Source organism: Oryctolagus cuniculus, chromosome 2 (assembly GCF_964237555.1).
Source record: "Oryctolagus cuniculus chromosome 2, mOryCun1.1, whole genome shotgun sequence".
In the NCBI taxonomy this organism is placed as follows: Eukaryota; Metazoa; Chordata; class Mammalia; order Lagomorpha; family Leporidae; genus Oryctolagus; species Oryctolagus cuniculus.
The window spans coordinates 74,841,824-74,856,182 of record NC_091433.1 but is presented as its reverse complement, the minus strand read 5'-3'; the positions used below and the strand labels follow the sequence as shown (position 1 = coordinate 74,856,182).

The 14,359-nt window shown below is 36.3% G+C and overlaps 1 protein-coding gene across 8 annotated transcripts in view; it reads left to right on the top strand.

The window, feature by feature from the left end:
• The window catches only part of TUSC3 (tumor suppressor candidate 3), a 214,666-nt gene extending 212,137 nt beyond the window's left edge, over positions 1 to 2,529 (top strand). For all 8 annotated transcript variants that reach the window (XM_070068484.1, XM_070068487.1, XM_070068485.1 and 5 more), the window contains one exon: positions 2,059 to 2,529. Coding sequence is in view for 3 of the 8 variants with exons in the window: in XM_070068482.1 (XP_069924583.1) it covers positions 2,059 to 2,074 (16 nt within the window). In the remaining 5 variants the exon portion in view is untranslated. The remainder of the gene's footprint in view (positions 1 to 2,058) is intronic.
• The last annotated feature ends 11,830 nt before the right edge of the window (positions 2,530 to 14,359 follow it).

Genomic DNA, 14,359 nt, shown 5'->3' with positions numbered 1-14,359 from the left:
AAAACCCCTATCCCAGTGCATCCTGATACCAGCACATATAATGTACTAATTCCTCAGAATGATATGCAAAGTAATGGTTTGTATTGCCTCATTATCAAATTTTAACTTAGATTAAGTATCTAACCCATATTATTTGTCTGTTCATTGTTTCTTTATTCTTCTTGAAATTCTTAATAAAAAGGGAAAAGATTCCATGTACTTCATAAGTAGAATTTTAAGAACTTAACCATACTTGCCTTCCTTCTCAATTCCTCTTCCTTCCTTCTTTTCCCTCTTTAATTTTACAATAACATAATTTCAAATTACTTTAGAATCACAAGCTTAGTGCACCACTCACCATAATGTTAAACAAGTAAATAGTAGAAAGACCACTGGTCAACAGGAGTATAGACAAGGGATATAAACAATAACCAAATCAGATGTCAGTTTCATTCTTATACTTTTGTTGTATTCTTTATTTTAATTTTTTTTTATTTTTATTTTTATTTTTTTTTATTTTTTTTGACAGGCAGAGTGGACAGTGAGAGAGAGAGACAGAGAGAAAGGTCTTCCTTTGCCGTTGGTTCACCCTCCAATGGCCGCCGCGGCCGGCGCGCTGCGGCCGGCGCACCGCGCTGATCCGATGGCAGGAGCCAGGAGCCAGGTGCTTTTCCTGGTCTCCCATTGTTGTATTCTTTATTAACTACCACATATGACAGAAAACATTTTTCTTTTGGGGATTGGCTTACTTCACTAAGCATAATGGTCTCCAGTTGCATCCATTTTCTTGCAAAAGAACGGATTTCATTTGTTCTTACAGCAGAGTAGTATTCCATTGTGTATATACACCACATTTTCCTTATCCAGTCATCAGTTGATAGACATCTAGCTTGATTCCATATCTTAGTTATTGTGAATTGAGCTGCAATAAACATAGGGGTACAAATAAGTCATTCATAATACTGATTTTGTATGCAATGTACACATTTATTTTAAAGGATTTATTATAAACATATTTTAAACCTGTATATACTTAAAACAGAGAATCATGAGAATCAAATAGTAGCACCAGAGAGAACTTTGGAGATCATCCAATATATGTGTTCTTTTCCCTAATGAGGAAACCGAGGTTCAGAAAGAGAAAGCAGTAAATGCTCAGGATATTATAATTTAAACATACAAATATTAAAACTTACCAGCTTCAAGAATTTTCATACAATATGCTTTTCACATCTGCAGTAACCACTAATTTTAATATCTAGTAAAATATGGTTTGTCTCCAATGTCTTACAAAGTTGTGACATGCTATGAGGACTCAAAAAGACATGCCCATGTTAGCACCAAGCTACTAATCTTAAACAAAAGCTTAGCAAGTGTTCAAAAATTGACTGTCACACAAAGATAAATAACACTTTGTTTAGGAAAGCTTTAATAGTTACCTTCTCTTCAAAAATTTTGTAGAAAATGCAATTATAAATTTCTCTTGCTGCAGAAACTTTTGAAATCCAGGCTGGGTTTCATAATATGTATTTTCCGTGAACTTTTTGAAGATCTCCCATGCTTCTGTATGCATAAGCCTCTGTGATGTTCATTAGATTCGATGAAAACTTTATTAAGATTTATAGGTATGCTTCTATTTGTTATTTAATAAAGGAAACATTAATTATAAAAGACCAAATGTTGAAATAACTACTAATTTACATAAGTAGGTAAAAATACCAATTCAGGGATAAGAAAAACAATATTTATGATATTCAAATGGCTCACTTCAAATATTTCTTTCAATCCTTTCCCTTTATTTCCCCTATATTATCATTTTAAATGCTGATTGAACTATTGCTGTTGGTATCCAGCAAAAGAAGGAGCTATTTATGTGAATTTAAGTACCAAAAATTCAAGTTATTAACTTCTCTCACCCTGAACCCTATCCTCACCCTGCTCCTGACCCTACTCTAAGAACCAGTTTAGACAAATTATCCTGATATGAAAGCTAGCTGTATGGATTAAAAGTTATGACAGTTTTATTATATTTACATGTTTCATTATGCTCAGCACATAATAATTTTCTTTCTTTTTCAGCTTTTTAATTAAATGAAGCCAAGTGGGATTTGCGTAAAGTGAATGTTTGCCATGAAGATAAACTGTTCCTGACGTTAAACTACTTTGAATTCATGATTTCATCTTTGTTGATTGTGATAAGTTAGCTTATTCTTGTATACTTTTTTTAAACTGTGGGTTTTTCTGGTACATTTAATTTATAGAAATGAGTAGCAACATTTAATATTCCACAAAGGAAACATCCAAGTGTTTTTAAAGCATATTAAATTCAGTGTATGCCACAGATTGAAATAAATGACAATGTAACTGTGAATTCATGTTTTAGAACTGCTCGCTCATTAGTAAAGGAAATCACACAGTTAAAGGAAATGTATGAAATGTATGTTAAAGAATTGTGAGTATTGTACAGGGATAAAGCATATGCATGAAAATGTCATGTTGAAAATTATACTTATTGAAGTTTCAGTTATAAAGGACGTGCACTGTTACAAATAGTGTTTTGTTCTTATTAATCATAATTAGATAAAGCTTCATAAAACAGGAAGCAGGAAGACCAGGATCTACAACTTGTTGCCTGACCTATGAATAGGAGCTTTTTTCTGGGATCTAAGACGCTCATTACTATTTGTCTCTAAGGCATCAGGCAGTGGAAACAACACATCCTGTCTCCAAAGTCATAATCCCCCATGTTTGGCAGTGTCACCCAGGGATCAAAACTACGAAAAGCTATCTTAACCCACAATGGACATTTTGCTTTTAAGATTTATGGAAGAAGCTTACCGTGAAAGCCCCATTCCCAGAATCCAGATGAAAGATCAGTTTTCCTGGTATGAATGAGTAACTCAGTGAAACATTTTTGAAAATCAAATTCTGGAGGGCAGCCCTATATTTGCAACCTGTTTTAGCATATAAGCACTTCTGCATGCATTATTTTGTTTCTCACAATCTTGTAGATTGATGGTGTATATTTCACCTAACCTGTAGAAGTAAGGGAAGATGATGACCAGAAATGAAAAATACAGTTCATGTCCAGGCTCTCAAACTCTCAAAGCTGATACATGTTCTGTAGTGTTATCCAAGAATGAATTAAGGAAAATAATTATTTAGTCCCACACAGTTTTTCCTAAGGGTTATTATTTGGTTTTCACTAAGAACTGATTAATAGACCATCCATTGAAAATTCTAGCCATAGTCTCAATCAAGAATCAGGTGTGCATCATCTGAGTTGATTTCAAAGAAGAATGGCAATTAGGAAAGCCACTGGAGTATGTTCATTAAGTTGTCTTGGAGAGTAATGTGTGTGCTAAGAAGAAAAAAGCCATCTTTGCAAAACAGTAGTCTATGAAAAATATGTATAAAGTAAAATTGTGTTAACCTTATCACATATTCCCAAATCTATTCAAAATAATTTTCCTAGTTCTTGTTCATAAGTAGCTAAGTATAATCATTTGTTCTAATACCTATAACTGGGTAACAATTTTTTAAATTTATTTTTTTAAAACTTTTATTTAATGAATATAAATTTCCAAAGTACGGCTTATGGATTACAATGGCTTCCCCCCCATATCGTCTCTCCCACCCGCATCCCTCCCCTTTCCCACTCCCTCTCCCCTTCCATTCACATGAGGATTCATTTTCGATTCTCTTTATATACAGAAGATTAGTTTAGCATACATTAAGTAAAGATTTCAACAGTTTGCTCCCACACAAACATAAAGTGAAAAATAATAGATGATTTTTTAAATGATGATGAAATCAGATCAGACCTATTGTCATGTTTAATCCCAGTGAGAGTCAAGTTGGGAATTGATAATTTCTTTTTTTTTTTTCTTTTTTTTTTTTTAACAGAAGATCAGTTTAGTATACATTAAGTAAAGATTTCAACAGTTTGCACCCCCCATAGAAACACAAAGCGAAATATACTGTTTGAGTACTCATTATAGCATTAAGTCTCAATGTACAGCACATTAAGGACAGAGATCCTACATGAGGAGTAAGTGCACCGTGACTCCTGTTGTTGACTTTACAAATTGACACTCCTGTTTATGGCATCAGTAATCTCCCTATGCACCAGTCATGAGTTTCCAAGGCTATGGAAGCCTTTTGAGTTCACCGACTCTTATCTTGTTTAGACAAGGTCATATTCAAAGTGGAGGTTCTCTCCTCCCTTCAGAGAAAGGTACCTCCTTCTTTGATGACCTGTTCTTTCCACTGGGATCTCACTCGCAGAGATCTTTTGCCAGAGTGTCTTGGCTTTCCATGCCTGAAATACTCTCATGGGCTTTTCAGCCAGATTGGAATGCCTTTAGGGCTGATTCTGAGGCCAGAGTGCTGTTTAGGACATCCACCATTCTATGAGTCTGCTGAGTATCTCACTTCCCATGTTGGATCACTCTCCCCTTTATTTATTCTATCAGTTAGTATTAGCAGGTACTAGACTTGTTTATGTGCTTGCTTTCTTTGACTCTTAGTCCTTTCATTATGATCAATTGTGAACTGAAATTGATCACTTGGACTGGTGAGATGGCATTGGTACATGCCACCTTGATGGGATTAAATTGGAGTCCCCTGATATGTTTTTAACTCTACCATTTGGGGCAAGTCAGCTTGAGCATGTCCCAAATTGTACATCTCTACCCTCTCTTATTCCTACTCTTATGTTTAACAGGGATCACATTTCAGTTAAATTTCAACACTTAAGAATAACTGTGTATTAATTACAGAATTAAACCAAACAATGATTGTGAGGTGGTTATAAAAGCTCCTATTCACCCCTCACTCCACTTCCAACTTCCGCCATTAACATCTCACTGTAGTCTACTTGTCACAATAATGAACCACATTTTGTCCCAATTCCTTTTATCCCTCCCACTATCAAATAATATTACATTCCATAAAATTGACTTAGAAATTTAGAAGTTACAGGGGCTGGTTTTGTGGCACAGCAAGTTAAGCTGCCTCTTTCCACACTGGCATCCCATATCAGAGTGCCAGTACAGGGCCTGGCTACTCCACTTCCAATCTGGCTCTCTATTAAAGTGCCTGTGAGGGCAGCAGTAGTTGGCCCAAGTGCTTGGGCCCCTGCCACCCAAGTTTGAGACTCTGGCTCAACCCTGGTTGTTACAGCTATTCAGGAAGTGAATCAGCAGTGAATTTAGAAATTCCCTCTGCATTTCTCTCTCATATTCTGTCACTGTCTCTGTCACTCTGCCTTTCAAATAAATAAATGTTTTATACTTTTTGAAATCACAATTGGAGTTCGAGGTCAAATACTACTACAAATAATAAAAACTAATGAACTATAATTAGCTTTGTTGGTCTGCTCACATCTCAAAATTACCTTCCAGCTAGTGTGCAACTGATGAAATGATATTGACAGAGTACATCTAATCTGTTGGTTAAACCTAATGGTACTGAATCATTACCCAAGACACTTAAGAACAAGGTGTAGGGAGTCCTCCCTATTGAATATCAGTAAAGGTTTTCTAGCCTGCATTTTGTGCTTTCTTCTGATCATTGAAATAACTGCCATAGTAAAACTGCTTAGGGAATTTCATTGTTTAAAATCCAGTGGCTTCTCTATAGAGTTGTTGATTTGGAGAAGTGACTCTACAGAGAATTAGAACTTGGAAGTTTAATAGGCAAAACTGCAAAGAGACTCAACTATGATCTCCTTACACACTGTGACATGGGCAAAATCACATAAATGATAGCTTTACCTTTGCTTCACAGTTAGAATTGAACTTCAACTGGACTCACTGTATTCAATGTGGATTTACCACTCTCGTACTTTTCTACCTAGTTTGAGAGTAAAATCCTAACTTAAATTTTGATATAAATGATTTTCACTTTATAATATATGATGAATAACTTGTTACATTTTGCTCAGCATACTTAAATTCGGATTAGCTATTCCTAAGAGTAAAGAAATAGTGTTAGGTATGTTGATCTTATTATTTTACACATAAGCAATATCCCTCACTTGTCAGTTACAATTCTGGCATAGTGATTTGGGGAGATTGGATCTTGTTATAACCTTAGAGTTTGACAGTTACTTCCTTTCTTGTTATTATGAGAACCTCCCTAGAGGTACATAAAGGAGTGGTTATTCTAAATAAGGCATAACATCATTGTTTGGGGATAAACAACATTAAACATGGTGTTTTAAGAATGACTTGTGACAAACACATTAGCTAGAGAACCTTGGGGACAAATATTTGATGGACTCATAAAGACTTAGCATTTCTCAGACTACACAGAAGTCATTAAGTTTAAAATCTTAAATAGTACTTTCCATACACCAACAAGAAGCCCTTCAAGGTCAGATCAATAATATATCTAATGATATTTTTCTAGTGGTGGAAAAAGTTTGAGTGCTGGGTGGAGACAAGTATGCATATGTTAACCACTAATTTTCTTTCTGCATTTGTCATTTATAAATTTTCCTATTCTTTTAACTACTTATAAATTTATGCACATATTTTTGTCACACACACATTTGAGTTTTATTTATACAAATTTTTAATAAAGCACCACTCATTTAGACTGAAATAGAAAAATGTCAATTTCACCCAAATGATGTTATGTCTGTTTACATTAAAAATGTTGTAAGCGAAGTTGAAAGGTCCCTACCCTTCCATAGGGACACTGGAAAAACTGGCATAAAGTGAACTAGTTGTATTGGAAATCATGAAAACAGTCAAAAGTTAAAAGCAATGAAGCAAATGCTTAAATGAAGAAAAGGGCAACTGAAACATAATAGGTTGATGGCATTTTTGTCTTACCCTTTCCTCTTCTCCCCAGTCAGCAGTGGTTATTAAAGAGAGCAGGATGCTTTTCTAGTATGGGTTTCTTTTGTGGGATGTGTTGGGCACCAAAAAATATGTTGTGCCCAGATCGTTAGATCCCCGCAGAGACCCTGATCCCTGCAGAGACCCCCAGAGAGTCGATCACACCGAACTGCAAAAGCAAGGTTTATTCAGGAGTACAAGCCTGACAGGGACCCCATCCAACCAACCAGCACAGCGGAGGAATGAGTGAGGCCCCGGTCTTTGTTTGGGAGAATTTTTAAAGGAAAAAAGGGCCACATCAGCAGGAAAAAAGAGTTATATACAGCATGGAGGCTTTGGGCGCAGGAAGTTACTTTGTTTATCAATCTCTACTGTGCTGTCCTTGGTCTACCGAGCAAGCTGTCCCTGGTAAGCTTTGATATCTCTGGAATGCCTGCTTTTACAAGGATTCGGGTCTACTATGGGAAATGGAGGCTGCTTTTTTTATTGTTTTAAAATGGAGTCACTTTGGTTCTTCAGATGAAGAATAGAGCTTGTCTTCCCCCCACACACCCCACCCAAAAAAAAAAAAAAAATCAGCATGTGTGTAGTTTTGCTTAAAACAACTACCTAGGGGTTTGCCTCTGATTCATCTCAGAAGTCCCTCTAGATGTGAAAAATGGTTATGCAGATAATGATGTCTTGAAAGCACCAAAGAGTAAATGAACAAACCTTTGCTGCCTATGGCAGAAGACCACAGTTGGGACAAAGACCCACAGCTAAAAGCCCAGGAGGACCAATTGGTCAGTGTGATACTTTGGAGAATAGGGTTTTCCAAATTCTATTAGAGTGGGCAATTCAATAATCAACAATTGGAGAATCTACTAGAGAAGTCCACATCAGAACAGGCAGAATTAAAAAAAAAAAAATAGAAATCAGTGAACCTTAAGATGGATCAGGTGAAATGAGAGAATCAGAAACAACAGCTACTGAGACCTACCAGATACCATCAAGCATACCAGTATATGCATTGGAGTCAGAGAGAAGACAGAAAGAATACTTGAAGAAATGTCTGAAATCTTCCCAAACTTGTCAAGAATCTAATACTCAAAAGGTTCAGTGGACTCCCTCGTAATAAGCACAAAGAGACATGATATAATCAAACTATTGAAAGAGAATTAGAAATAAGCAAAGAGTGACTCAACATGTACCAGGGGTCATCAATGAAGTACTAAAACAGTTAACCAGGAATTATGTGACACTTACTCTTTAAAAATGAAGTATAAAATATACCTTCCCAAATAAAAGGTAACATTTATTTTTAATAGGCATACCTTATAAAACATGGTAAAGGAAAACCTTGAAAATGAAAAAAATACTAGACAGAAATGCAAAGCTGTATGAAGAAATGAAATTAAGAGATGACTACATGTATTAAATTTTAAGATAGTATTGTTTTTGTCTGGAACTTTGTTTCCTAGGTAAATAATCAATTCCGAGCCATTTGGTGTGCATTCAGTGCCTCCAAGAAGCAGAATGACTCCATCCACCCACCCAACTCCAAAAAGTAGCTTGTCAGCACAACCTGAGCGGCTCAGCCCTCTCAGGTCCTGAGAAGCTGACAGATAGCACTAATACGCACTAATACACACTAATAATGATTTTGGGAAGCTACCAAGCAGTCTTCCCAGATGGACTCAGCCATTAGGCAGCATCCAGTTGAACATTCCATTCTCAGAAACGTGGCCTGCTGAGAGCCTAAGAAGTAGTTGGACAGATTGCCCTGAGCAGATCAGCTCTTGGAGGGTCTGTTACATCACCTATATAGCTCCTCAACACAGCTGCCCCATCTAGGCCTAGAGGTGTGGCCTTGCCCCCACGTTACACTGCCACCAAGCATTCTTCACACCCACCTCTGTCCACCACAGCTACCCTGCCCATGCTAAAACTGATGAGTACTCTGTGTTGTAAATGAGTTCATCATCTAAGAGGGCTACATCCCAGCTAGGTGCATAATCCCACAAACCCTGAAACATAGGCTACCTGCACAAAAATGTCAGCATTGATACATCTGAAGTAACTACACAGACGCCATCAAAGTGCCCATCTGAAACCAAAGACAACATCATAGGATCCATCACCAGGATAGTCTTTCACAACCAACATGAGATGGGTAGAGGCAACTGACCTGTCAGATACACAAAGCTAATGTTTGATATTAGAAGCATGAATCTAAGATTGATGCCTCTGAAATAAACTAAGACCAGACTCAAAAGAAAAAGGACTTTGACAATTTTGGAAGAATTTAAAATAATTCAATGCTAGAGAACTTAATGAAATTAAGTTATGGTTAGAATGAGAAATTCAGCAAAGAGCTAAAAGATCATTAAAAAAAAACACAGGAACTAATAAACTCAATAAATGAACAAAGTATACAGTGGAAAACCTCAAAACCAATTCAGATTTAGCATAAACACTATTTCTGAGTTTGAAGACAGATGTTATTAAATAATCTCTCATTATACCAGAAAAAAAGGGAAAAGTGATTAAATCCTTTGAGATTTATGAAACATTGAGCGAGCAAACCTGCACATTATGGGTGTTTCAGGAGAAGAGAAGATAAATGGAAGGAAAACTCCAATAATTGCTGAAAAAGTTCCAAATTTTCTGAAAGGCACTGCCTGGTCTAGGAAGCTCAAGGAACCCCTGATAGATTGAACTAGGCATTTTATGTGCAAACTTTAAATAGTATAAGACAAACTGAATTCCAAAAATATGAGAGAAAAACATCAATTAACATAAGTGAATCCCTGTTAGGTTAGCAGTAGACTTCCTAGTAGACTTCCTTACATACTAGAGTAGAATGGAATGATTGATTCCAAATTCTGAAAGAAAGAAAAAATCCCTACCAAGAACAAATACTTTCCACAACAAGAAAAATTGAGACGATCAACCACCACCTTGGTCCTATAAGAAATGCTTAAGGGAGTACTACACTGGAAGCAAAAGATTAACTCCCATTGAGGAAACAAAACATTACAAAAGACAATACAAAGAAAAATCAAACATTAAAGCACAAAACCAGCAAACCACAAAAAGGAACACATGTTATGGAAAAAAATTTGTAAGATGACAAGAGTATGACTGCTTTTTAGTTAGGATCTTGAATGTAAATGGATTAAATTCCCCAAGTGAAATACATGGACTGGCTGAGTAGATTAAAAACTAAGGTCCTACAACATGCTCTGTACAGGAAACTCACTTCACCAGTAAAGATACACATAGACTGGGGTTGAAGAGAAGGAAAAAGATATATCATGCTAATAAACAACCAAGCAGGAACAACTATATACTTCTCTCTGTATTTTAATTCAAACACTAAAAAAAAAGATATGGGGTCCACTAAGTAATAAGGAGATAATTCAAGAAGCAATAACAGTTGTAAATATATATGCCCAACATGAGAGTACCTAATTATATACAGCAAACATTACCTCTAAATAGAATAGTTCAGGATTTCAGTGCCCCACTTTCATGGGTGGACACAGATCACTCAGTCAAAAAGTCACAGTGGTAACATCAGAGGTAACCTGTACCACAGACCAAATTTATGGAACAGTTCATCCAGTAGCTGCATGGTAAACATCCTTCTCCCCAGCACATGAAACATTCTCCAGGATAGGCAATATGTTAGGTAACAGAATGTACCTGTCAATTTGTAGAGAATCAGTTTCATAGCATGTAGTTCCTCTGATCTCAATGGAATAAAACTAGAAATCAATAGGTGGAACTTTAGAAATTAGGCAAATACATAGAAATTAAAACATTCTCTCAAATGAACAAAAGATCAATGAAGAAATAGGAAAATTTAAAATTTCTTGAAAGAAATGAAAATGCAACTAACTAAAACCAATCAATTGGATATAGCCAAAGCAGTAGTAACAGCAAAATTGATAGCAAAAGCAAGTATATTTATATAAAAAAAATAAGTAGTTAACATAACCTGAAGTACCTCAGGGACCTAAAAAATTAAAAACCAAACCAAATCCAAATTTAGCAGAATAAAGGAAACTGAGCAGAAATAACCACTAAATAAGCAAAAACTGTTCTGAAGATCAACAAAACAAGTTGGCTTATGTAAGTTAATTTTAGTTGACAAACAACACTAATGAAGAAAACGATTAAAGAGATCACAACTGATATCAGAGAAATACAAATGGTCATTATGGACTGTCATGGAAAACTATGCCCAAATATTGGAAAATCTAAAAGAAATGTTTGAACTTCTAGATCCATAGAACCTGCCAAAATTGAACCAACAAAGACATAGAAAACAGATCAATGAAAATGAGATTTAATCGTCAGTAACAAAAAGACCTCTATCAAACAAAAGCTCATGACCAGATGGTTTCACTTCTGACTTTTGTGAAGCATCTAAAGAAGCACTAACAGTGCTCCAGCATTTGAAAATAATGAAATGGAACAGACCCTTCCCAGCTCATTCATGAGACATCGATGCCAAACAAAAGAAAAAAAGAAAACAAAAGTCACAGACTAATATGCATGATGTACATAAACTCAACAAAATATTAAAATTAATTGAATACAATACTACAGTAAAAGGATTATAGACATTGGTAAGTGAGATTTATTACAAGGATCTAAGAATGGTTTGACATTAGCAAATAAATAAACATGATAAATAACATCAACAGAATGAAGGGAAAAAAACCATATTGTGATTTCTATAGAAAAAAAACTTACAGTTCATTATAAAAAAAAATAGGTATAGGATGAATGTGCCATTAAGACAATACAGGTGATACAGGACAAACCAACTGCCAGTATCACTCTGAATAGGGAAAAGCTGAAATCCTTTTGTCTAAGATCAGGATCGAGATGAGCATATCCACTTTCAACAATTATTCAGGACAGTATTGCAAGTGTTGGACAGCACAATAAGCTGAGAAAGATAAAGTACCCAAATAGGAAAGGTGGCAAATTATTTTATATATCACAGAAAACCAAAACATGATTCAGTCAATAACCGCTTTCAGTCAAGTTGCCGTATACAAAGTCACCATGTACAAATAGCTTATTCCACACTGGTAAAAAAAAGTTGCTGAGAATAAATCTAGAAAGTGGGGTCAGCAGTTAAGATGCCCACATCGCACACTGGAGTTTGATTTCCAGTGCTAACTGTACTCCAGCTTCCTACTAATGCAGATCTAGTAGGCAACACTGGTGGCTCAAGTAAGGAAAATCAAAGAAATGGGGCTGGCACTGTGGCACAGTGAGCTAAGGCACCACCTGTAGCTCTTGCATCCACTATGTGCACTGATTCAAGTCCCAGCTGCTCCACTTCCCATCCTGCTTGCTGTTCATGTGCCTCAGAAAGCAGCGGAGGAAGGCCCAAGTGTTTGGGCCCCTGCACCCACGTGGGAGACTGGGATAAAGATCCTGGCTTGGGTTTGGCAGCCCTGGCCACTGCTGCCATTTGGGGGGTGAACCAGCAAATGGGAGAATTTCTCTCTCCCTCTCTCCCTCCCCCCTCCCCCTTTCTCTCCCCTTCTTTATAACACAGCCTTTCAGATATTAAATGAATCTTTAAAACATTTTTAAGAAGTCAACAAAGCCATACAATTCACAAAAGTTAGAAAAACATATCTAGGAATAATTGACATAGAAAAATTGACATAGAAGTGATTGACATGTATGAAGAAAATCCCATAATACTGATTACAGAAATGGAAGACACACAGTAGAAAGAACGATCATGAATTGAAGAATTAATATTTTTAGAAATATCTTCACTATCCAAGGTGATCTGCTAATTCAACGTAAGTATTTTTACCAGAGATCATCTTCACAGAACTAGAAAAAAAAAAAAGCCACAAAATTCACATGGATTTACAAGAGATCCAGAATATATAAACATTTCTTGAACAATAACAAAGCTAGAGCCATTATAATACCTGAATTCAAAACATTCTACAGTGACAAGTGTCAGGCAGAGTGCCTAAGCCACTGCTTGGGATACCCACATTCTATATCAAGGTGCTTGGTTCAAGTCCTGGCTAATCTGTCAGGATTATTGATGGCTGTAAGGCTACAAACAGAATAGAATGGATATCTTCTAAGGTTTTAAGTCACAGAAATATAATTGGCAGCAATTAACTGAATATTTAAATAGTAGAGAGGATTTTAACTCTTCCCAATACAATTTGTAAAGGTCAGAGGTGATAGGTAAGCCTAGTATCCTGATCACTATGCAATATATACAGGTACTGAAATGTTAACACTTTGCGGGGCCAGCACTGTGGCCTGGAGTGCCGGCATCCCATATGGGCACAGATTCTAGTCCTGGCTGCTCCACTTCTGATCCAGCTCTCTGCTATGGCCTGGGAAAGCAGAAGATGACCCAAGTCCTTGGGCCCCTGCACTCACATGGGAGACCCAGAAGAAGCTCCTGGCTCCTGGCTTCAGATCGGTACAGCTCCAGCCGTTGCGGCCAATTGAGGAGTGAACCATCGAATGGAAGACCGCTCTTTGCCTCTCCTCTGTGTAACTCTGACTTTCAAATAAATAAATCTTAAAAAAAAAAAGAAATTTTTTTGCAACTAATTATGTGCAGCTACAGTGCAATTTAAAATATATTTTAACAGCCAAAAATATGTTTAAGATTTATTAGAGAGAGAGAGAAAGAGAACAGTCTTCCATCCAGTGGTTCATCCCTCAAATGGCCACAATGACTGAGGCTGGACCAGGACAAAGTCAGGAGCTTGGCACTCAATCCAGGTCTCCAATGTGGGTACAGAGGCCCAAGCACTTGGGCCATTTAGTTTTCCAGGTGCATTAGCATGGAGTGGGAACAGAAGCAGAGCAGCCAGGACTTGATCCAGCGCTCAGATGAGATGTTAGCATTGCACTTGACAACTTAATCTGCTGTACCCTAATACTAGCCCTAACAGTGAATATTTCTTTTAAAAAATTATCTGATCTCAAAGAAAATTGCATGATATAGTTATAAATCTATAAAAGGTATGCAATATAAAAATTAATTTATGACAGGAGTAAAAAATGTATATAACTGCATAGCTATAGAAGCTAAGTTGCTATTAATAAAAACTGTATTAAAAATTTTATTAATTTAACTCCCAGGGAAGTCATTAAGAAAATAAACTTAAAACATACAGAAAGGAAACCAATAAGTCAAATAGTCTATGGGGAAAATATCAAAAAACAGTAATGAAAAAATTGAGTAGTAGATACACTATATAGAAAGCAAATGGCATAACTACAGGAGTCAGCTTTGCTTATCAATAATTAAATACAAATACCTGAAAAGTTTAGATTAACTAAATGAATTTTTAAAATCTCACTGTACACTTTACATCAGAGTCCTTTTTTAATTTTTTAATTAATTTATTTATTTATTTATTGGACAGGCAGAGTTAGACAGTGAGAGAGAGAAAGGTCTTCCTTTTTTCCCATTGGTTCACCCCCCAAATGGCTGCTATGGCTGGCGCACTGTGCTGATCTGAAGCCAGGAG